General features: G+C 33.9%; 2 protein-coding genes across 2 annotated transcripts in view; one reads left to right on the top strand and one right to left on the bottom strand.

Annotated features, from left to right (window-relative positions):
• Positions 1-351: 351 nt before the first annotated feature.
• LOC149089753 (thioredoxin-related transmembrane protein 2 homolog) lies at positions 352-10,168 on the top strand. Its single transcript, XM_089243850.1, has 8 exons — positions 352-654; positions 3,989-4,049; positions 5,188-5,307; positions 5,577-5,653; positions 6,972-7,078; positions 7,385-7,453; positions 7,579-7,708; positions 9,450-10,168. Exons 1-8 carry the CDS (start codon positions 505-507, stop codon positions 9,567-9,569), a joined length of 834 nt encoding a protein of 277 aa, XP_089099976.1. The 5' UTR covers positions 352-504; the 3' UTR covers positions 9,570-10,168.
• A 671-nt stretch (positions 10,169-10,839) lies between these two features.
• Positions 10,840-24,570, bottom strand: part of kz (putative ATP-dependent RNA helicase kurz) — a 37,068-nt gene continuing 23,337 nt past the window's right edge. Inside the window, exons 18-26 of the mRNA XM_089243743.1 lie at positions 24,479-24,538; positions 19,637-19,793; positions 18,932-19,052; positions 18,775-18,838; positions 18,300-18,414; positions 15,270-15,407; positions 14,748-14,916; positions 12,474-12,571; positions 10,840-11,030 (exon numbers count right to left, since the gene is read on the bottom strand). Coding sequence (XP_089099869.1) covers positions 10,954-11,030; positions 12,474-12,571; positions 14,748-14,916; positions 15,270-15,407; positions 18,300-18,414; positions 18,775-18,838; positions 18,932-19,052; positions 19,637-19,793; positions 24,479-24,538 — 999 coding nt within the window. The 3' untranslated portion in view covers positions 10,840-10,953. The remainder of the gene's footprint in view (positions 11,031-12,473; positions 12,572-14,747; positions 14,917-15,269; positions 15,408-18,299; positions 18,415-18,774; positions 18,839-18,931; positions 19,053-19,636; positions 19,794-24,478; positions 24,539-24,570) is intronic.

The raw sequence follows: 24,570 nt of genomic DNA, 5'->3' as shown, positions 1-24,570 counted from the left end.
CTCCAGAATGTGGAGGGCATGTTTTCGGATCCCGCACTTACCGTTTCTTTACCGTTTTTTGTGGCCTCCTTTTAGCAGCTTGTTATGGTTCCTCTTGAACGCAATTTTCACTCGTGACACCCCTCCCTCCCCCACCCCTCTCCTGGAATATGGCAGGACCGAAGCATGGGACCCCCAGGTTGAGAAACACCTGGGCTGGATCGCGGCTAACAACTCGCAGTGTAGTTTCGGCCGCTGGTAGATTACCTAAACGTGCAGTTCGCGTATTGTTTCCTAGATGGCGACGTAAGTTTAAATATTCTGAGCTGTTTTTTGGCTACTTTTAAGGATCTGGCAACCCTGATGGGCAGCATAAACATAGTAAAGCCCAAATTGCGGATAGATTCAACCTTGATGTTGAAATCCAGGCACCAGTGAAGTTGAAAAATAGTGACTATTGTAGCAACCTATATTAAATTGATGAAGTTTCATTTTAACTGTAATTAACACTCTATAGAAGTAAAAATGGGGATTTTAAACTACAAAGAGCTGAAGAGCTTGCTTCATCCTCATTACATTATAAATATTATCCTAGCAGCTCTGTATTTGTTCACGAAACTTACTCGACCTATTTGCACTTACCTCTTTCCATCCACTGGATGCGAACTCGATTTCGTAAGCTCCGTTTTTTTGTTTTTGTTCAAGTTCATACTTCTCGTGTATTATAAACATATGAATAGTTTCATGTCGATATTCTTATCTTTCTATGCATTTACTGTGCTCTAGCTGTATTACAGAGGCTCAATTAATTTGCGAGATGATTTAAGTTCCGGGTTCGGGTCCCGAGAGGGACATAAATTTGTGGTTGATTGTTCAACGACCGTGGACTGGCATTTAAGGGCAATAGGCGTTGCTCCAAAATGCTCCTGTCGCTTAAAAGGAATAACGATTGCTTGTTTGACTCATTACAATCTCGACATACATTAAAAGTCTGTGTCCACTTAGGAGCTCAGATATTTTCTTGAATTTCTAGTAAAATACAGAGAATCGTTCTTAAATTTTGGTCATATATACACACACATACTTATATCGGTACCCACCATTTCCTGGGAAAATTTAGTCTAGAGTGTATTTGGGGGGCCGACAAAAATTAAATGAGAAAAATATTTTTGACGAACCCTGTATGATAAAAAAACCTGCAAATGATTTGTAACCCTCATAAAATATTGTACTAACTTTGTGTGTAATAATTCTGTGAGTTTTTATGAGAATAGTGCATATATTCACGAAAATATACAAACGCCAAAATTTCTCTGATAGAAAAAATGTCCAATGAGGTGTCTGAATGAAGCCAGTAGGTGTACTCAGACCTATGTATTATCAGTTCTGTCGGACATACTTCATTCAAACTTTGGTAGATACGCTATATGGCGGGAAGAGGGGAGAAAACTGCAATAAAAAAAACACTACTTTTTCACTTGGTGGCAATGAACACCAGAACTTTGCCACTGGACTTATCCTGTTGCCGAGATCTTTTCCAGCTCAGCTTCGTGGCAGAGTAACTTCACTTGGTGGCAAGAAGTTTATCTTTTTTATTGCACTTTGCTTTCCTCTAAGGTTTATATAACCTACATACCAAGTTTCAATGAAATATGTTCACCAGAACAAGCGCTTCATATGTCTGATCAGTGTTAGTTTAATTTCAACCACCTTTGTAGGATCCACAAGCAGTGCCGTCTTAATGCATGGGCCTACCCGGGCACCTCAAAAAAAGAGGGACCTCACAAAAAATTATAACCGATTCAAATTTTTGAGAATTCATCAAGTAGGAACCTCGTATAAATCACTTGGCCCGAGGCCCCTTGATGTTCTTAAGACGGCCTTGTTCACAAGTAATCTCTTGCTGACAAATTATGGGTTATCAATGTTTAAAAAGCATTTCAAATAAACAGAAATTGATTATTATAGTCATTAGGATGAACTTTAGTCCCCTCAGAAAGTTGTCAAAAATGGTGCACTCAGTAATCATTCCTCTGTTTCACTAGCTTTAATGATCAGAGATTATTTCGTTATCGGGGGGGGGGGAAAGAAAGACTATCCCCCCCCCCGACTCCAAATCCAGCAACATCAAAGGTGGAGCTGACATTTAATGTATATGCATGTGCAGGGTGATTATAAAAAAACTATCCCAACATATGGGCCCCTAACTATCATACCATTCACAGAAACTGAATGAAATTTTGGCATAAGGTATTTTGATGTATGCACTCAAGAATGATGTGGAAAACAACAGTGTCACTCTAACAGTTACGGTTACAGTGAGAAAATTTCGAAAATATCAAATGGCAACACCAAGTTTTTTGTATTGAAATGCGATCTCCATTGTGAAAAACCCTAAATAGCGTTCAAACGGCAACTGTAGCATGAAAATCACTGGCGGTAGATAGGCTAAAAGTGAGGACAACCAATAAGGACAGAGAAGCAGCATAAAATAAAGCATTTTATTGTGTTTCACAAATTTTCCACATGACCTTGTGGAGGACTAATCAGGGACGAATGAAACGAACATTAATGCTCTGGTGCACGGCAAAGTCTTTTTTACTTTTTCCTTGCCTATCTCCAGGGGTTTTCGTGCTACAGGTGCCATTCCAATGCTATTTAGTGTTTTTCAGTATGGAGATCGCATTCCAATACAAAAAACTTGGTGTTGCCATTTGATATTTTTGAAATTTTCTCACTGTAACCGTAACTGTTAGAGTGACACTGTTGTTTTCCATATCATTCTTGAGCGCGTACCTCAAAATACCTTATGCCAAAATTTCATTGTTTCTGTGAATGGTATGATAGTTAGCCCATATGTCGGGATAGTTTTTTTATAATCACCCCGTATATAAATTGACATCATTATGCCCCTCCCCCAGACTTTCGAGTCTATCTCTCCTTATGATTAAAGAACAGGGAATAAAGGTGAGCAGAGTTATTATCAAGGTTTTTGAACTTCTCTAAAGTGATTCCTAGCTTTAATAAGACTACTTCGGTGAAAATTCAGTTACATTTAGTCGCTTCTCCCCCTGTTAACATTTGGAAGATATGCATTGGATGGTACAATATTAAAAAAAAGTTTGTTTTTTTACTGAAACATTTCCAAACATAATGGGGGCAACCAGCAATAGGCTGCTTGTCTGGTCACACTTCTGTTTTTGACACAAAATGAAATCACATCTGTTGGAAAAAAAAATTTAAATCAAGGAAATTTGTTAAATTTAAGTTTGATTTGTATATATCAGAGGTTCTCAAACTGTGAGCTGCGGCTTCCCAACAAACACTTTTTGAAGATTTTCTTCGTTAAACTGCTCTGGGAAGCCATGGATAAGTGTTGATTTGGGTAAAGGGCATTGCGGGTGGAAAAAGTTTGAGAACCCCTGGTACATATGATACTTCCAAAGCCTGGTCAAATTTGCAAAATGATGGAGAGGTTTGGACAAAGTCCAATTTTCAGAAATGATCCATGGCCAAAGTCATACTGATGTAAAACAGTCCGGTAGGTGCCATATATTTTTTTTCTCCGACGGGGGATACATGGCTATATATAGTAGCTGTATTGGATTAGTTTCATGTGACAAGAGGAAAAAAAAAAAAATAAATTTGGATTTTTTTGTTAAAAATTTTGAAGGAAAAAAATTTACAGTATAGAGACTGTGGTTTGATGGGTTGCTATAGCTAACATGGACGTAATTATCATGAAAAAATATGGCAACTTGGTGATGACCCCAAATCATGTTTTTCATCATCAGACTTTTCTGCCATCAATTTCCGGCCACTTTGTGAACTGGCTGGCCAAAGTTCGAAATTCAGGCATATGCTGGGTCAATATTCAAGGCAATTGGCAGTAACATATATATGATCAAAATCTTATTACTGTATATTTTTATGATTATATTAAGCTTTGAATGGTTCAACTATGTGACAAAATTATTCTAACCTGTTAATCAATAATATTTTTTTTCAGAGGGAAACAGAAATTCTGACTTTCCTGGCAATAATCATTGTTCTCCGAACTCGAAGACAAGGTAAGTTGGCACTTATGATGAAAAAATGTCAGTGTCATACTTATTTTCTCCACCTCTGTTTGTTAGATATTCATACTAATGCCAAATTCATGCTGACCATGTACTATTGGAACTAAACCAAACAAGAACAAAAATGTAGGTTAGGCTTGGCAAAGCCCAGATAATTTTGACACCAAACTGCAACATTATGCAACACACTATGATGAACAATATCCACTAGAAGTCAGTGCAGGTCAGTTAGTTTGGGTCACATCTCTAAACTCTTTTTGTTCAATTTGATGTGTGCTCGATCTAAATCTGGCTTAAAAATAGTGAATTTTAATCAAATGCAGTAGTGCCTTGGTTAACAAGTATATTTTGCTCTGTAAATATGCTTATATAATCCAAAGCACTCGTATATCAGAATGAACTTTCCCAGAAGAGCTGAAAATTTATAATTTTGAAGGTATATAGGTTAAGATCTGGCTTTTTACGGGGAACTAATGTAATAGCCACATTCTAAGACTCTAACACAGTAAATTTGTAGGAGAATCATTCAATTTCCTAAAATATGAGGAATAAGTTTGAGTACTTTTACATTTCACATGTGTGAGGTCTTTTCAAATTAATACTTTAACCCAGGGCTTGAAAAATCCCAGGTCACCATGGCAACTAGAAAATCTGTATTGGCACTGTTTTCTATATGTAATTGAAAAATCTATGTACCCAAATAATTTTTTAGGAGCCAAAAAAAATTGTTACCCGAAGAAAAAAGTCCAAAATAATGCTTCTTTTGACTTTTTTCAGGGCATAGTGTCCCTCTTCCATGTTGGCAGATATGCTGTTATAAATTCCAAACATTTTATGCTGCTCTCAGCCTGCAATTTTGTAACTACACAAAGAAAATTTTAGGCACCAATACCAATTTTTTAGTCGCCATGGCGACCTGAGATTTGTCCAGCCTTGCTCTAAGAAAGGTTGACAAAGCATCGTTTAGGAACATTCTCCTTAGGAAAAAAACCAGGTTTGGCTTCTAAGAAATTCAGCTGGTGCCTGAATTATTTTTCAGTTTATCAAGCTCTGCTTTAATCATTTACTTCTCTGTGTTTTAGTGAAAAATGATACACATTCTTTCTTTGTTGCATTCTTTTATCCCCAGGTGCAACTAGGATAGTTCCATATCTCTCTTCATTATGTATGTACAGCAAAATGGCCAATGTTATCTTATATTTCTATTCGGATCCAAGACTTGGCTTTATATATGCTGCAATGTGTTTAAGTAAGTGATTTTTTTTTGTCAATTTTATATCTGAATCTCTGCAAAGATCTCTGATTGAAAAAAATATATGTATTCATTAAAATCTCTTTTATATTCAAAAGAGAAGAAATTCAAAAAGAGAGAAAAATATAGAAAATATTTTTTTCTATATATTCATATATATATAAAAAATATATGTATTCATTAAAATCTTTTATTTCTGAATCTACAAAGATCTCTAATTGAAAAAAAATATATATATTCATTAAAACTTGTGATTCTTGTTTTAGCTCACTTGTTACTTTTACCTGAACCGAGTTATGATGGGCCTGATAATGTTGTTTACTTCACTGGTGCAAACTTAGAGGTAAGTTTATTTTTATGTAGTTGATATATAGTGATACCTCAGCTAACAAAGATAATTTGTTGTTGAATCATGTTCGGTTAGCCAAAACTTGGCTTCCCTCATAGCGTTTTGTGGAAACTATTTAATTCATTTCAGATAATGCCAAATATTTTAAGATAAGTTTTTTAAAACACTAAAATTTGTAAGCAAGGTGTAACTGTACATTGTTAGATAAATATTCACTCAGATAAATGTAATTAACTCACTATTAGCATACAAACATTTTTGCCCCATGGCATCAGTTAAAGAGATCAAAGTTATGAAATTTTTCTTAGCATCTTTATGTAGAAATGGGGAGAATTTTCGAAACCCTTTCAAGAATAAAAAATCTCTGCAAAGCTTTCGGTATTTAATCATTGTCTTAGTTAAAGTATTTTAACACCTTGAACTGAAATGATGAGTCCAGCTTGCCATGAAATTGTATGTCTGAGCAGGGCTGCATGAAAATAAATTGCAGTTCAAGGGGTTAATAGCAAAGATTCTTGTGTACCCAATATCATACTCTTTAGTGAAGAAATGAGATTGGAAATGGTTCTGTGTGGAAAGTGTGGTTTAGATACTCTGCCTTGAAGCTTGAACAGTTTTGTTGCATGTCTGTTAAAAAATTAGCATGTGCACTACAATTTTCATAGAAAACACTCTAGTGATGAATGTTTGAACTATTTTTTTCTCAATTTCTTTTGCATTCATCTATTTTCAAAGTTTTGTAATTTTCTGCTGAGTAGTTGAAGCTGTAGACTGCTCAGAATACACAGATTTGACCACTGAACCAGACATGTGCCTTGTCCATATTCCTTGCGGAACTTCTGACGAAATGGTATATGTTGGAATGTGTATGTGTAGCAAACCTGACATGAAGTTTGTTTCTGTGTAATGCTTGTTGTGTGTAGTGCTTCTACCTGCCATCGATTTTTCTAACTATAAGTGAAGTGTAATGATCAAATAATTGCATTGTTGAAGGCCTGTTGCTCTCTGTGGGGAGACTTTAATAATGGGGAGATCAGCTCGCATTCGCGCCTTGAAGTTGGGAACCACAGAAAACCGATTTCAGCCAACCACCACTAAGGCGATGGTGGGGTTTGAACCTGGGTTCTCGCGATGCGAGTTTGACTATAGGTCTTGTAACATTAACCAAAACGTACTTGTTTGTTAAATTTCCTGGATACCAGAATACCTGCTCCAAAAGAGTTAGTCTTAACTTAGAAAAAATTCAACCATATAATAAATAATCAGTATGGAGTCTGTAGTGTTATATTGTCTATTTGCATATGGATTTCAGGAAGAACTTCAAAAAGATACCAGAGTTATTTGGTTGGTGACATTCTACACAGCATGGAATGCCACATGTGTCAATTTTGCACCCATTTTTGCCGAGCTGTCAGTGAAGTAAGTGAAGTCATTTTATTATTTTTGAATAAAAAAAAAGTTCTGTTTATAAGGTTAGCTGTGCCTAATGTTTCCTTGTGTTCAAATGACTTGAAATCATCTACTCAAGCAAGAATAATGAAATGTGTGTGTCATTTTATTCTCATACTACAGAGTAGTAGTATTTTTCTAAAAAAATAAAGAATATTGCTTGTGTCTTAAGTTTTTTTGACACTGTGAGAATAAAAGAAAAAAGATGCCAAAATTGAATTATTGGAATGCAATTAACTTTGTTCATAAAAGATTTCTACATTGTTGATTTTTCAGGTACGGTGACCTGGATAACTTCAAATTTGGAAAATTGGATGTTACTCGATTTCCAGAAATGGCAGAGAAGTGGGTCTTTTGTGGTATCTGATAAAATATATCTTGCCAATTTTAAATTTGAGCAATTAACTTTTTGTATTGATACATAACAATGAAATGCAGAGGGTAACAAAAATTGTTACTTATTTTTTCAGATATTATGTCAATGCATCTGCATTGAGCAAGCAGCTGCCAACCACCATACTCTTTAAACATGGGAAAGAAGTCATTCGAAGACCCACAGTTGACAGTAGATCTCATCTGGTGAAGTTTTTCTTCTCTGAGGTAATTTTTTTCTCTGTATATATGTCACAGCAACTAGAGAAATATTTAATATTGCTTGATTAGTGTATTTTTAGTGTTCAAATTGCTTTCAGAAATTATATCACTGCGAAGTTAATTTCAATCGCCTCTCTGTGAGAGAGGCAAAAGAAAAGCTTTCAATAAGCTATGAACTAGGTCTGGATCTAACTAGTCACATGAACGTGGTAAAAAAAGACATGGCATATCATTGTGGATGGGCGGGTCATTATGGAATAACATCATTATGAAGGCGAGAGAAATAGTTTTTGAAAGAAGATATAGATTGAAAAAAGATTGAATTTATGCCTTTTGTAATTTTTCCACAGTATGAGCCTAGGGTCCAAAAAACTACCATATTTTCCTACATATAATTTGCAGTTACAAATTTTGCTACTTTGAGAAAAAACATTGTCATATAATCCATGTGAAAATTTCATTCATTAATAATAAGGAATTGAAGTTTTTCCTTGTCTAGTTTGTATTAAAAAATTATTTTGATTTTTATATTTATATGTAATCTATAAATCTTTTGAAAACAATTATTTACAAATTTATTTTTAAAATATTTATTTCTATCCTAACTGCTCAGGAAAAAAAATCAGCAGTATATAATCGGCGTTCAAGCAAAAGTTCAGTTTTGAAATTTTGTCAATTTGAACTTTTGAGTCATTATGGGAAATAGTAAATATTATTTTAAAAATTTCTAACTCCTACAGCAGGTTAACTGAACTGATGTTTAGATAACTAGTCTGTGGTTCATATAATAATTAATTGGTGTTCCTAATCAACAGCAGTAGTGCATCAAGTTTTTTGGTGGACTTAGCGACTTTTGTTTGAGCATCAACGATATCTGCATCAACAAATTCCAATGTTTTCTCAGTTTATAATCTATGAATTATTCCTTGCAGGAAAATACACTAGTTATTCTCGTAGTTCAAGTGAATATTTTTCAATTACACAGGTACCCCTTGCTTTATGCGATCTCTTTTGCTACAACAGTTTTAAAAAGTTACTTTAAGAAATCGTACCCTGAAAATTTTTATCTAGCATTTGATTTTAATGTTGAAAAGAGCTTGCAAACAAGACATAGTTAAAATGACAAAATCTGTTGGAGTTGAGGATGCAGGATGAGCTAAATGTGGATGAAATGTTCCAATTTGCTCATCAGAGCTCACTAATTAATATATTTTTGGTAACACACCACAACAGTGGCATTGAAATTTCAGAGAAAATTATGTGACAGAATTCTCCACCTTTGCTATAAACGTTTTAAAAAGTGTACCTCTTAGCTGAATCTCAATTTCATTAAAAAGGTTTTCAGCTTATCGTACCAGGAGAGAAAAGATCCGCACTCATCAATGCATTCATTATCCAATTGAAGAAAGTAAAAAATATGATTCTCTTTTGTACAAACACAAATTTGTGAGATTCATTCAGAAATTTGAAATTAGTCCACTAAAATCTTTTTTTGATGTTGGTTTTCTTTATCCTTCTGGAGAAACTCCCATATCCCTATGTTACAGATGTTAAATTCACCTCACTTTGTGATAGTTTTACAGAACCAATTAGTCACCTAAAGCAAGGGATACATGAATGATGGTCAAAATGCATGTGGATATCTCCCTCATATTGCTTAGTTCCATTCTAATCTTTATAGAAAGTTATGATCAGTTTTTGTGCAGAAGTTCTGCTCATCAGTCTAATAAGTGCTTTTAACTTTCAGGAAAATGTGACAAGTGCCTTTGATCTAAATAACCTATATCAGGAGTGTAAAGCGAACCCACTCAAGAAGAGCAAAAAAGAAGACAAAGATAGCAACGGTCAACACATAAAATCAGAATGAATGTTAATGAAAGAAATCTTCAATGGACACTTTTCTTGTATACTGGATCTGAATGCATGTGGATGTCTCCCTTGTATTTGCCAACTTTTGGTTTTGTTAGGCGAGCAGGATCTGAACACTTTATTTTTTTCCTTTCCTGGCATGAAATGAAATCAGCTTTTTTTTAAAAATCTCTAGATTTCAATATCACTAGAACAAATTAGAGAAATTGAATTGATTTAGAAAGGTATAATATGATTTCAAAATTACTTAGTTTTTAGGTAGTACACAATATATTTTTTGATTGAGATCTCTTTCTCTTGTAGTATTGTGACAGCTGAATGTAAGATTTTCTGTAATCATCAAAGCATGACTTTTTTTATACGAGTATTTGGTACAGGTAACTCAATCTGTGTAATTTCTTTATCAGGGCAATTCCATTACATAATCCTTCATGTTTGATATATTATTCACCACAGTGTGACCGTGTCGAGATTGTTTCCATATTTGGTACAAAGTGCTACAAATTCATTATCATGTGGATCATGCATTTTATAAAGGCATTGACATATGCATGTGTTAATGTTGAAACTAGTCAACAAATAAAATGTTGAACCATTTTTATGATTTTTTTTTTTCATCAACGAGGAATTTTACATAATCCTTGGATTATGGTGGGGAGATAAAAGGTGAAACTAACTAATTTGAAGCAATTGCAGTTATTTTGAAAAATTTTAGTATGTTTGATTATCTGGAATTATCTGAAGTCAGGGAAAATGTAAAATACTTGGCAAGAGTTTGTGAAGGGAAGAAAAAAAAAATTGAAAGGTTAAGATTTTGAATTATACAGTAGATGTCTGTTAAAAAGAAAGCTTGCAATCAGGGGAAAAATTATTATAATGAAGCGTTATAAGCAGATGTATTTTGCAGCATTAGCTTTTTCACAATCTCCTGCATACACAGATCACTTATTTTATTGAAATTGCCATTATAAGCCATACTTGGTGTAACAGACTTTAACTGTTTTTTGGAGTTTCGGTCAGGGAAACGATCAGATTTTCTTGGGAATCCTGTGTAAAAGAAACCTTTGAAAACTTCTCTTTCAAATGCTTTAAGCTATTTGTATCATCTTAATAGCTTTTTTCAAAACAGGTCCAGACTTTTTGACCACCCTGTATATAATCATGAATTATTAAATGTTTACTTTGTTGATGAAGAGGGGTCTCAAAGTGTGGGTAAAACATTCTGGACCATGTACCTTGGTGTATTCATAACCATTATTTTGAATTATTGGAAAAATAATTTTTTTAATGGTCTCTGGAGAGATGTACATGTGATCTGGATAATATAATAATTACATTTATTTTACATCAATGTACATGTGGGATCATCGCACAAGTCCAGTTCACTTAGGAGGCCATTTACAAGACACATCCATGTGTTTCTCTGATGGAAGCCAGTCACAAAACTCTGACAGCATATCTGAAATTTATTAAATTACCATGAGTATTTTAAAAACTAAAGAATTAGAGCTTGCCAATTATTTAAACAGTGGCAGCACACTGAGAATAAATTATACATTCATACATTAAGGCTTGTGCTCAAACCAGATTATCAGACTTTTGGAAAGCTTTACATAACACAATTTTTTTATTATAAACAATACCATATCAATCAAACTTTATTAGCAACTCCATTATTTAAAAAAATTTCAAATATTCATGTATCTGTCAGGAGAGGGAGCCAATCAGGGATGGAGAAATCTATTGCCTGAGGCATGTAAAAATTTTGCTTGGGCATTCTATTTTTTTCAACCACGTGTCTGATGCAAGCATGTAAAAAATTCAAAAAAAATAGGGGAAGTCTTAAGGTTTATGGGAAAATTTTGAGTTCAAACAAATGAGAAATGTAAATATTTTGCATCATTTAAATACTTCGAGTATTTTCATCAATAGATGGTAACACATTTGTTTTGAATGTGTGGGGGAAAAGGGAAATTTTGTTAAGGCCGGTATTACACTATAAAATTTTGATAAAAGTTCTTTTATAAAACTTGAAAAATGCAACCAATAAGCGCATCTGTTGCATTATAGCAAACGCAACCAATAATCTTATTGGCTGCATTTTTCGAGTTTGATAAAAGAACTTTTATCAAAATTTTATAGTGTAATCCCGGCCTAAGCCACACTATGAAAGTTCTTTTACAAAACTTGACAAATGCAACCAATGAGCTGATCGGTTATATTCGTTTCATTGTAACCGATACGCTCAAGGTTAGTGTAACACCAGCCTTGGACTAGGTGGCCATCACTGATCAAAATTAGCGGAGGGAAATTTCTTAGTGTTCTAGGAAATTGAGATTTCATCAAACAAAGGAATAATTTCAAATTTATTTTACTGCAGTGCAATGCTTTTAATTTTCAATATTATCTGCATATTAGTTTGAATGTATGGAAACAATTCGTTAAAAATGGAAAACTAACCAATGGTATTCGGGCATGTATTTTTTTTTAAGTTCAGCGGTAAAATATGAATTATGCAGTTCAAACTTTTGAGCTGTTAAATAGTTACAGAAGGACCACACAATTATTCAACGGAGGTAATATTTGTTATTTCATTTAAGGAAATTATAAATAATTCTTTGGGTCATTTATAATTGCAGTATTATTTGAAAAATTTCAAGTAGTGTTCACTCATTGAACTTAATATGGTATATATATATATTTGGTCTTTTCGTTGCATTGAATGGTAATTTAAAATATTTGTATGAACATGATTTTTACCAGTTAAATCTACTTATTTTATCCAGCTAGTTAATTTAATTACTGGATTTTGACCCTTAAAATTTTTTCTAGGTTTATACTGAGAGGTTAGTTCTTTACTTGTAAAAAGTTATAATTAGTTATTATATGAATTTCCACATACATTTAGGATTGTTCTTCCACTGTTTGAGAAGTGCTTCTTTTGAGTCTACTTCTTTACTCATCAAGGCTTGTAGCATGGAGCGAGTCCGAGGTAATAATCTGCAAAAGCATAATAAATTTTGTGAAAAAATGTTTTCATGCAACACTTTAGATTACAAAAACAGTAAAAACCTCATTTCATGTGTCACCACCGGCATTCATTATCTAGTACGTTCCGCGGAAAATGGGCGTTATATTGAGTGTTTGAAAAAAACTGATACAAGCAATTTTTATAATGCAGTGAAACAATTGTGAGTCTTCTTACTAGCAGTTTGTTTAAGGACCACAATAAGTCTCTTTTATAGACCTTTTCTCTACACTGAGATTAATTTATTATGCATGAACTTACTGTCATGAAATATCCTGTGCAACAGTTCAGTAAAATTTAAGTTGAGCTGCTCCAAGCCAACTTAAATAGTATTGCAGCATGATCTTCAGAGTTTACAACCCAAGTGGGGAAACTATTCTGGATACAACTTGGCTCACCAATTCAAGAATTCTCATGGACGAGCGGCTTAGGTTCCTTGAACATTGTACCACTGTGATGAGAAAAATCAAATGGAATGCTTGGTTTGATTATTGAAAAGTCTCTTCCCCAGTCATCCCTCTGCTTTTCCAAGGCTTAGTTCGTCCTGGTCTTGAGTACATCATCATACGGTTTTGGAAACCCTATCTTCAGAAGAATATAGACTTAAGTGTAGCCCAGGTCAATAAAATACTCACCTAAAGTACCAGATGGTGTTTAGGTGTCGCAGGTTCAATACTTGGTTCATCCTTGTCAGAAACTTTCCTGACACTGGGGTACAACAGAAATGGCAACATAACCATCGAAAAAGATTGCTACAGCAGGGAGTCCCATATTGAGAGGTTAGCAAAAACCTCTTGGTGAGTATTAAAAAAAGCTACCGTTTGGAATCTGCAATAAATAGTAAATCTCCTGATCTAATTATAATTAGCCCTTGTGCAGAAAATGAAATTGGTGCAACAAAAAGATCAAATGATTTTGCGGGTATGCAAGGCTTGAGCTATGAAGAAAGACTCGATTTGATGAATATGTTTTCTTTGGAACAATGTAGGCATCGTGGAGATATGATTGAAGTATTTAAGATTTACTAGAGGATCGATATGTGATGGATTATGAAATATTGTTACACTGCCTTTCAAATGTTTTGACTCGGGGATAATTCCAGTTTGTCGTGTCAGAGTTTTTCCCCAACAAGGTTGTAAATGTATGGAATAACTTATCTTCTGATGTTGTGCATTCTCCTACGATAGACACCTTCAAGAGGAAATATGATAAGATGGGTGGGAGTAATCTAGAAGCTATCCACATCTAAAGAATGACAACCGTATTTCTATGGGCAGATATTTTAGTTGTTTAGTTACTTTTTCTAGCTTTTTAGGTAGCTGCATTTAACACCCATAATTTAATGGGCGATTTTTATTGTTTTCTCCTTTTTCTATCCACCTTGTTAAGCAATTTGCCTGATGTGGTTTTAATATTGTATTTACATAATGTTTATACTAGAATGAGATTTTGGTCTTGTAAACTTAAAATTTTCCAAATACATATAAATCATAACTATGGCTTCATAAATGGGAAAGATGGTTGAAGAAATAGCATATTGCTAACAGAGATGTTTCTTTTCGGCCCGTACAATACATAATATAGGTGGAACCAGATGACTAATTTGGAAGATTAAGACATTTGTATGTGTGTTTCATTATGCTTTAAAAAAAAAGAATGGGCATCTCTGGCAAATTTCTTGATAGAGAATCAATTTTTTTCTTCCACCCATAACAAAAAAATAGTCAAAAAATGGTTTGTTTCTATGCTGATAGACATGTTGGCATGCAATCTGAAAATGTGTTATCCTTAGACTCTTGTTTAATAATTATAAAATGTAGGAAATTTTAGGTGGAAAGACACTGATTTTTCGGTTGTCATGGCCGCCTGGGATTTGCCATGCCCTTCAGTTATGAAAATTTCATGAAGAATTTATAGATCTCATCAAAGAACTTTTGATGCACATAAATCCTTAAGAGAAAAAAATGCTAATCAATGCAAGTGATTCTAGCCTTATAAAAAGAAAAGTAGCATACACACACACTGGCATTTATAATAGTTTTTTGCACATGCACGTTACTGATATGAAGTGTTGTAGCATTGAATTAGTTCAATTTTAGTATAGTTCAAAGCAAAATAGTCCTAAGATAAAAAGGAAAATTAACTCACCTTGCCCACTGCTTTAACATAACAGAAGCTGGGGACAGGAAATGTTTTTTGTATTGCTTTAAAGTTGGGCAAATCTGCCCATCCAAAAGAAAGAAACAAAACCATGTATATTTTAGAAGACCTTGGTGCATAGGCATGGTCACACAAGGGAGTTTCCAGTTCCAGGGACCTTCAATAAAATATATCTCATTTAGAAATGTAATATAACAATTTTTTTTTTCATCAGAATTTATGTGATACAGATGGAAAAAATGAAACACAGACACAAGTAGTCGTTTTTGTGCAGGAGTTCAGTTCTCTAATGAATTTAAAATTTTGTAATTACTTTTACCTAATTTTTCCAAGACCACACTAAAGGACATCAGTAACAAATCAAAGGATTTATTTGGCCATAAGGTTGAGAACTGCTTTAATTATTTAATAACAGTCTTGGAGAACTTGCATCAAGAATCAGATTTTACATTATGAATGAAATATGATGAAATAGCTTAACCTGTTGGTGCGGGTTTATAATATAATTACCAAATGTTGAAGTCATGCTGCACATAATCTGATCAGTTTTCATGTCATAATAAGGTTGAGGTTCCTCTAAAGGTGTTGAAAATTCACATTGGTTAGGTGCAAATGATGTGAGCCATTCTGGTTCTATTTCTGTTATAGCTATGAGAAAATAATTACGAATTATACATTATTAGCAAGTCATACTGTATAACTTTGAAGATAAGCTTGATGAATAATTAGCGATAAAGAAAAAAAATTATTTTGCTGAGAATGACAGCAAGCAGAGTAGATGAAATTCTAATACTAGGACAGTGATTTTTGTATGTTGTTGAAATACATTGAGACCAAGTACGGGTCTCTGAGATTAAGGTTTTGGAGTGTGATCAAATTATTTTAATCATAATTAGTTATTTAGTTTCTGTTTACAGGCATTGTTTCTAGATAACATCGTGTTCCAAAACACCACCAAATAAAATATATAACGCAACTTGTTCTAAAATATTATTTACTAACTATCAAGAAATAAATTAAAAAATTTTAGTTCGAATGAAACAACAATTATGGATACAAAAACAAAATTTGTTCCAAAATGTGAGCCTTTTGCGATAATGCAAGTGCATATTCTTTTTGTCAGGTTTCTGGCCACTTTTATCAGGGTAAGCGCACCACACACTAATTTTGATTGAATGCAGAAGCTCTTTTGATGATAGACGTGGAGATTTTCGATGCACCAAATTCTGCTGTTTTGGCACAACCTGTTAGATGGAACCAGGCTTCATCTAGGCAAAACACAGAATCAAGATTATCAATGGAATGATCTTAGTCATTGACAATAACTCAAATGTTTGATCTGATCAGGATGTTTCACCTCCTGAACAACCCGAATACGATAGGCGTTAACTCTAATTTTTCAGGGTTCTGCAAGCAATCCTATATGACATATCCATATGTGACACCATCAAACACTTCCTAACACTCTTTGAAGGTGAGTTCACAATTTTGTCCTTTAGTTCATATATTCCATGCTGGGTCATCATTACTGAGCCAGCATGGCTCAGATGAGACAGATGCCCACTTCACCTGTGTTCTCCAACATTTCCAGTTTCTCATAAACAGGATAACAATCAGAAGATTGTCTTATTGGGCACAGAAAACTTTGGGAATTTATTATTGAACACCTCAATAATGGCTTCAAATGTATGAGTTGAAAAAATTGTCTAATCTTAAAAATCCTTTGCTTCTGCCAAAAAAACCATTTTGATCATATAACAAACAAAAAGACATTGAGAGTATCAGTGTGCATGGAAAATAAAACGCCTTTGAATCTTGAACAATTTAGAGCTGCAGTCTATAAAAAACTGCATTTACAATCAGTATAATTTGAGAAATTATTTCGTAACAGGTTGGGTGACTTTTGGATTACCCTGTATAATGGAAATGTAACCCTTTATATGGCAATGTTGCTCTCAAGGAACATGGTTTTCTTATATTTTCAAGTAAACAAATTTTATATTTTGAGCTTATTTCGGCATTGATGCTTCTAGGCAACTCCTGAACATAATCAATTTTTACTTGTGAACTGTTTATGAAGTTTCTATAATTACCCGCAGAATATATAGCCAGAAGGTGCACATCTCCTATTTTGTGACAAGCCAAACAAGAGCGACTTTTGATCCTGGCGTTTTGGAGGGAAATACCATGTATGAAAAAGATGTATTGCTGTGCATTCTTCAACAGTGATAGAAAAGTAAGTTGGCAAACAATAAATGGTATTTTTAAATTATTCAAATCTATGTAAAACAGATACAGTGATTGTATATCCTATGTATTCCACAGATTCCTTATGAATCTGGTCAATTGAAAGAGGTCAAAACCTGAAGAGCTTTTTTTCATCTTACTCGCTTGTCTAGTATAGAAAAGCTATTGCAAAAGCAAGCTTCACAAGTGCATGGATTATAGTGGCTACCACTCCCAGAATAGGGCATTCTATTTTGACTTTTTTCCTTTAAATTTTCAAGTGAACTTTCTATTTTACATTCTCAATTTTCAAAAACTAATTATAAATAAAGGAAAATATCCAAAGAAAATGAGGCCACTATGTAGCACGTACACATGACTAACAGAACACAATCTCACAAACACTGATTACGCCCACATGATGATAAAAGACTTCAAGACCCAAAATTTTTGTTAAATTTAAATTGTTGCTCTTATGAGGCTAGTAGCTAATATTTCACCGAATAAATTCAAGCTATACTTACAATTCTATCACATGGGGGACAGCAATAAGAAAAACACTGGAAGAAGGCTTATCAAAAGACTGTCTTTAACACATTTTTTTATTTTCATGTCTAAGTTATGCATCAATTGAAAGAATATTTTCAAATTTTGTTATCTTAGAAATCATCTTGGCACAGATACGGCAGCTAAATTAGTTTATCAAATGTTAAAAAGCGCTGCTGCGCTTGATTATTAGTATTCGATTATTACGCAAGTTTAATTTCATTCTGCAGTCTTATCTATTGCTTTTGTTTAATTTTCATGTGATAAATTTCTATCCCATTCTTGTTTCCATAAATCTAATATTTAACCTCAAGACAGTTCAGTTTTCAATTGTTTGATAACCTGATATCAGTCATATAACCCTTTGCACATACTGTTTTGAATTTCTAAATTTTATTATATTTAATGTAATTTTCATAATATAATATATAATTTATATAATATAAAGTTTATCATTATTATTTGATTATAGAAGTTACCTCTTCATCAAATTGCAAAGGTTTTCCCTTATAGTTATAAATAGGAGGTTTTGGACAGTACGGTAAAAACCATGGTATTTACCATACTGTCCAAAACCTTGCCAACCCTGCTATAAACAAATTTTTTCCCATGCTATGATTTCGATCTGTTCCATATTCTGTAAAACTGATAATATTATTTATATTTTGATTTATTTACATAAATCTGATTTGATTTATTTACATAAATCAAATATTTACATTGATATTTATTAGTCTATGCATTAAAAATAAGAGAAAGAAAACATACTTCTCATGTAGAATCTTGATGTTTGAAATATTTCTTGATATACAATGAATTCTGGGAGACTTTTGTGTAAAATCGAGCTTGGATGTATATAGACTGGATCTTCCAAGTCAAGGCACTGAAATCAAATTATAAACGTTGAGTATGGAGATGGAATGTTACATATTTTGGACAGAAGCAAAAAATCACAAAACCTCATAATTGCTGTGTAAATAAATATATCTCATAAAAATTGAGGCTGTTTCTTATGAAAAAGAAGGATATCATACATCATTAGTCACCAATACAGTGCCAGGCAAATTTGTTTTTTAACATCCACGACAAACTAGTAAGTTGTTATGTCAAAATTGTAGTTTTAAAATAACAGCATTTTTTGGCGATAAAGAAGGCTGTCATAAGAAGGGGAAAAAAACCTGTGTGCACCTATAAGCACAAAATTCTTGACTACTGTTATATATGAAATATTAGGTAATCCTACCTTATAAGCATTTTTCAAATTCTGATCACTCTGAACTGCTGCTGCTTCTTCTTCTGTCATTTTTCTGCAAGAAGTTCAATGACATTATAAGTGTTAATTAATCCATTCTATAATGAATATGAGCAGAATACTTTAGAATTAATGAACAATTGAGTACTTTGCAATGTGATCAGTCAAACTTGAAGCAATAATTTTTCTCAGTTTTTCTATTTCTTCGTCTGTGGGAGGTTCGAGTTTTAAATCATTTGTCAACTCTAGATCTCTGAATGATCTGTTCACTGGAAAGAAAAATTGAGCAACTGATTCAACAATGCGAAAAAATTGAAATAACATTTATACAGTGAAACCTGTATGACACGGAACGCCAAAACACTGAAATAATATTCCACATTTTAGACAAATTTCTGTTTTATAAAGGTGCAAATCAAAGTATTAATCGTTGAACAGACTACTACTACTAAACCAGACATGCACCTCGTCCATATTCCTCTGTAGTGCTGCCATCTACAATTGAGTTTTTCCTCAACTCATAGCGAGCGAAGTGTAATGAATGAATAATTGTAACATTGATGCTGAACAGACTATTTTCATTCGGTTTAAGACAGGTGTCCATCTTAAACAGGTTTCACACACTGTATCTTATAAATTACTTCATTAGAGGCATATAATAATGGTCTTCAAGTATTATACAAAAATGATGAAAAATACAATGGTATCAAATTATGTAATTACATTTTAGAAGAAAGGTAGTGCTATGTTGAATAAATCAGTTTCCTGCTGATATGAGAGGGAAAAATACAGAGGATATGGTACAGAACATAATTATAAAATGTGTATTCCTAATAATAGGGAAAAAACTTACTTTCTCTGATAAGTTGTAAGCGCATCTTTTGAATTTCTACCATAGCTTTATGTCTAACTCTGTATTTGGTGCAGAATTGAAGCTTGTTTTCTGCTAACTCATAAGTTGCAATTGCTCGCAATAAAACCATTACATCTCCTAATTTCAAAGACCTTCCCTATAAAATGATAGAATTTCATAAATTTTTTTGGATTAAATTTATGTTGAAGGTAATCAAACTCATTTCATACAAGCGCAGCTGATACAAGATCACAAACATCATCTACATTTACAAAACAATCTATGATTCAGTATTTAATCACACCATCGATTTCACACTTTATATCAGTGCCCAAACAAAAGTTCAGTCAATAGGAGTAACTTTTTACTAACTTCACATCAGTGAACTTTCTTTGTAAATTGTGAATGCATGCAAAAAATAATTATTCAAAATCAGTTGATGTGTTCAATATACTTGTTTTTGTGATAATACATCTACTGTAATCAGGGTTTGGTTTTTGACATGACAAGCATCAAAAACCTAAATGAATGCCTTTTGATAATGTTTTGAACACAATAGGTGTACAACATGATGAAAAACTTTTGGCATATTACAATGTTTTATTTTTAAACATTAATTTATTACAATAATTAAAACAAAATATTAATTATAATTTGCAATTTTGAATTTTTCAACATAAGAGTCTAGAACATATAAAATATAATTTTATGGTTTATTTATCTAAGCTACTCATTACCTGTGTTCAATTTGCTAAGTGGAATAGAGCTGCTTATTCAAAATATGTATAATAGGGCATCAGGGTTGGGTTTTTGACCTCAGAAACTAACTCGGTATTAAAACGATCAAAATCTTACTGTCAATGATGTCAAATACACTGCTCAAAACAATTATGGGAGCAAGCAAAAAAGTGAAGAAAACCGTGCGAGACAGCCACGTATTGGCATACAATGGATAGTACACGCGTATCAATGCGCAATACAGAAAAAAGACGTAAAAAAATTTGGAATTAAGCTTTAATTCTCTGAAAATATGGAAAAAACATGAGAAGATGATTTTGGGCAACAATTTGGTTACATGTAAACGATAAAAAAAAGTACTGTTTAGACATGATGCATGAGTTTTAATAGGGCGTGTGGTCTCCTCGAACAGCTAAGACTGCTGCACACCTGTTTGCCATGAGGTTATCGATCAGACTTTGGGGAATACTGTTCCACTCCTCAAGAAGTGCAATCTGCAAGTCTCGGACAGTAACAGGCGGCCTTGGTCGCGCAGCAATGCGTCGTCCAAGGTCATTCAGGTCAGGAGAGCACGCTGGCCATTCCATACGCTGTATTGTTTCAGCTTCAAGCATGTCCTCCACCAGCTCTATGCGGTCGGGCATTATCATCCTGGAAAACAAAGGAATCTCCAATGGCTCCAGCGTAAGGGATGACATGATGTCGCAGTATCTCGTCTGCATACCTTCGGGCCGTCAAAGTGCCATTCCGAATGATATGCAGGTCCGTACGTCCGCCTATGCTGATTCCACCCCATACCATCCAACCAGCTCGTCTGTATTGTGACCTTTCACGAACGAATGTGGGGTTATTTCGAGTGCCCCTGTCCTTCCATAACAGAACACGACGGGTGTCACACTCCAGACTGAATCGGGACTCGTCTGTAAACAGCACTTGGCTCCAATCATGTTGCTCCCAATCTCGATGTTCAGCAGCCCATCTTCTTCGGGCCGCACGGTGGCGTGGGGTCAACGGAATGCAGACCATTGGCCTACGTGCATAGAGCCCTCCCTCATGAAGCCGATTACGTACTGTTTGGCTGGACACCCTTCGTCCTGTTGCCAAGAGCAACCGTCTTTGCAGCTGCATAGCATTCTCTGTTCTGTTTCGACGGGCTGTTAACCGTATATACCGGTCATCAGTTGCTGTAGTGGCGCGTGGCCGACTTTGCCCTGGTCGACGTCTAACATTTCCTGTTTCTTGGAATCGATTCCACAGCCTTGCAACAACACTTCTGGCGACTCCAACAGCGTCCGCGACACTACGTTGTGTTTGCTCGGATTCCAGTCTGCCTATAACACGCCATGCCATGGATTCCAGTAAATCACGTTGTTGAGACATCCTCAAGTCACCTTGTCTCAAAAAAAAAAAATACTGCGCAATCGAATTTCACAGTTACGGCAGTAAAACAGATGTTTCTGCAACATCCCGATTTCTGCCCTTATCTCCTTTTTCTGGTTTTTGACGTCATGAACTTTGATTTGCATATGAAGTTTTCTTCTTCCGTTTCCTGCTAGGCTTTAAATTATGGATGATTCATTTTATGTTACTTATCGGTATACATCTTTGCGTAATTTTGTTAAAACCCATGTGCTCCCCTAATTGTTTTGAGCAGTGTAGTTTTTGTTAACTTGATAGATATGTTAAATAACAAAACACTAACTTTTATTTAGATTAAAGGGTTTTATATTCAGAATTATAATTACTGAGGAAAAATACCAATTTTGATATTTTAAATTTTGTGATCTGCCCAAAATTTTATTCCATATAAAAATTCTCATGCAGCATCTGTTAATGCACTAATTAAACTTATTTATTTTCACCTAAAAATTTCTTAGATCAGGGTGTATAAATTCACAGAGCTTTAAAGAGTATTTTCAACCAAAGCAGAGATGACAAGACTTGATACCCAAAGCATTTGTTTTGCACGTTTGAATACAGCTTGAATTGGAAAACCATTGCATTATAAATACTAGTAAATGTACCATATCATAGTGCAAAAGTAAGAATAAAATAAGTTTGACTGACATATACAAGCTAGCATTGCCAAATTAAATGACATTTTAGTCCTACAATTTAGTATTTTGATCGCTAGATATATTTCAATGTTATGCACAACAAGAGTATCGTTTTAAGTATCAGTGGTTATCTAGATAATTTAATAACAGAAATCACCATACATATATGATGTAATAAACCTTTTTTTAAACTCTTATCTGCTGTAAAACGAGTACAGCAGATGGTTTATATCAATGCACACATATATAAGCAGTTGGAATTTTGGAAGGTCAAGAATCATTTTGAATCAGAGAATGTCAAATCATTCCATAGTTTTCCCTTTCGTGTTTATGGTATACTTTATTCAAATTATATATTTTATAAGAAGAAAAAAAAAAAAAAATATATATATATATATATATATATATATATATTGTGCAAAATAATTCTGTAGAGAGTAGAAAATTATTTTAGAATCATATTAAATATTTATTCTTTGTATAACATAGTCACTTTAAACATTACATGCAATTAACGTGTGCATGTCCAATGGAAATTTTTATATCGAAAAGCAATATTTGAGGTTTTTGACGAGGGGGGGGGGGGGGATTTGACGTGACAGTTTAAACCGTCAAAAACCTGCTAACCCAGACTGTAATAACTGGGTCTTAAACTTTTCTATAAATCCTGGGGCAGATGGACTGCTAATCCATCCGCAAGATGAATTCAAAATTTTTTACACAGAGCTAAAAATATTGCTGTTTATGCAACGTAAAAATTTGTCTTAAAAGAATTTTCATTGCTAAAATTATTTGAAGAGTTTTGGTATGTGATATCAGGGGTGGGAAGTGACAAAGTCCATTTTGGAGCAGCAAAATTCAGGATTCTGAGCAGTTTTGGAGCAGCAAATCCAGGATTCGGAACAGTTTTGGTGTAGCAAAATATAAGATTCGGAGCAGATATTTATAAATTGGAGCAACGAAATTAACAAGAATATTTTCGTCAACCCTCACCCCTTTTCATAACAAAACAACTGCACTGTCTTTTGTTATCAAACATTTTTTCATCAGCTTGTTTTTTGTTTTTCAGGCTTTTGACACCTTGTTTGAAAGAGCGGCTGTCATAAAACTTTTCGCACCACTCTATTTAGGGAAATTTTTGCAGTCTGGAACCGCAGCACTTCAAATGGGTTAAAAATTTTCAATTTTTTATACTCAGAAAAAAATAGGATTTTCGGTAGAATCAACCCGATGTTTGGTGTTATTTTGCGATATTGGTGATTTAACACTCGTTATTCTGCAACATTGGCGATTTAACGCTCGTTATTCAGCAAAGTTTTTAAATTAGCATTCGTAATTTGGCGGACATGCGCTTTTTACTCCCGGAAGGAAATATTTTTTCATAACACATCGAGATTTGATGATCGTCTACAGTAATTTCTGCTGCTTCCAGTGGCAACTTTTTTTTTTTTGTCAAAATGGAAACTGACTCACATTTACACTTGAAAGACCATTGCAAACCATCTTCAGTTGCGTTGCACGATCACAGATATTACAGGGGTTTCGTGATGGGAAGCCCAATGTGTGTGTGTGTGTGAGGGGCCGATAGTTTCAATAAGGCGATAGTTTAAGTACAGCGGAATAAAACATGCCCTTCTCGGAAAAAATCGTTTAGCAGCAAAGCAGGAACAAAAATTGTTTGGCGTCCTTACCGAAATTCCGGGCATACCGAAGCAAAATTCACAGTTTGGCGCAGAAAAATACGAAAATACACCATTGGAGCAAGATGTTAATTTTGGCGCAGAGTTCCCATCCCTGTGATCTATTTATTTTCATTATATGATTCAAACTTGCATGTTGTTGATTACTGATTTTTTCTTTTTTAAGAATTTAATAAGTGATAGTATAGCAAGCACACTTTTTTTCTTATTTTTCATATTGACTGATTTCAGCTGTATTACACAAATATAATGGATAAACAAATTGTAATGATGGGGGGAGGGGAAGAAGAAATGACAATTTTACAATTAAAGTCAAATAAATTTGTGAAATGGCAACTCAACATTACCTGTCCGGCTCCAATCTTTTTGACACCTTCATATATTTTTATACCATCATCTTTTTCATCCTGTGAAAAGAATACAATGAGCATGTATAAAG

Source organism: Pholcus phalangioides, unplaced genomic scaffold (assembly GCF_987345545.1).
Source record: "Pholcus phalangioides strain wild (caught in Gottingen) unplaced genomic scaffold, Ppha-v1.0 ptg000001l_1, whole genome shotgun sequence".
Classification (NCBI taxonomy): Eukaryota; Metazoa; Arthropoda; class Arachnida; order Araneae; family Pholcidae; genus Pholcus; species Pholcus phalangioides.
This window is presented reverse-complemented; position numbering and strand designations above follow the sequence as displayed.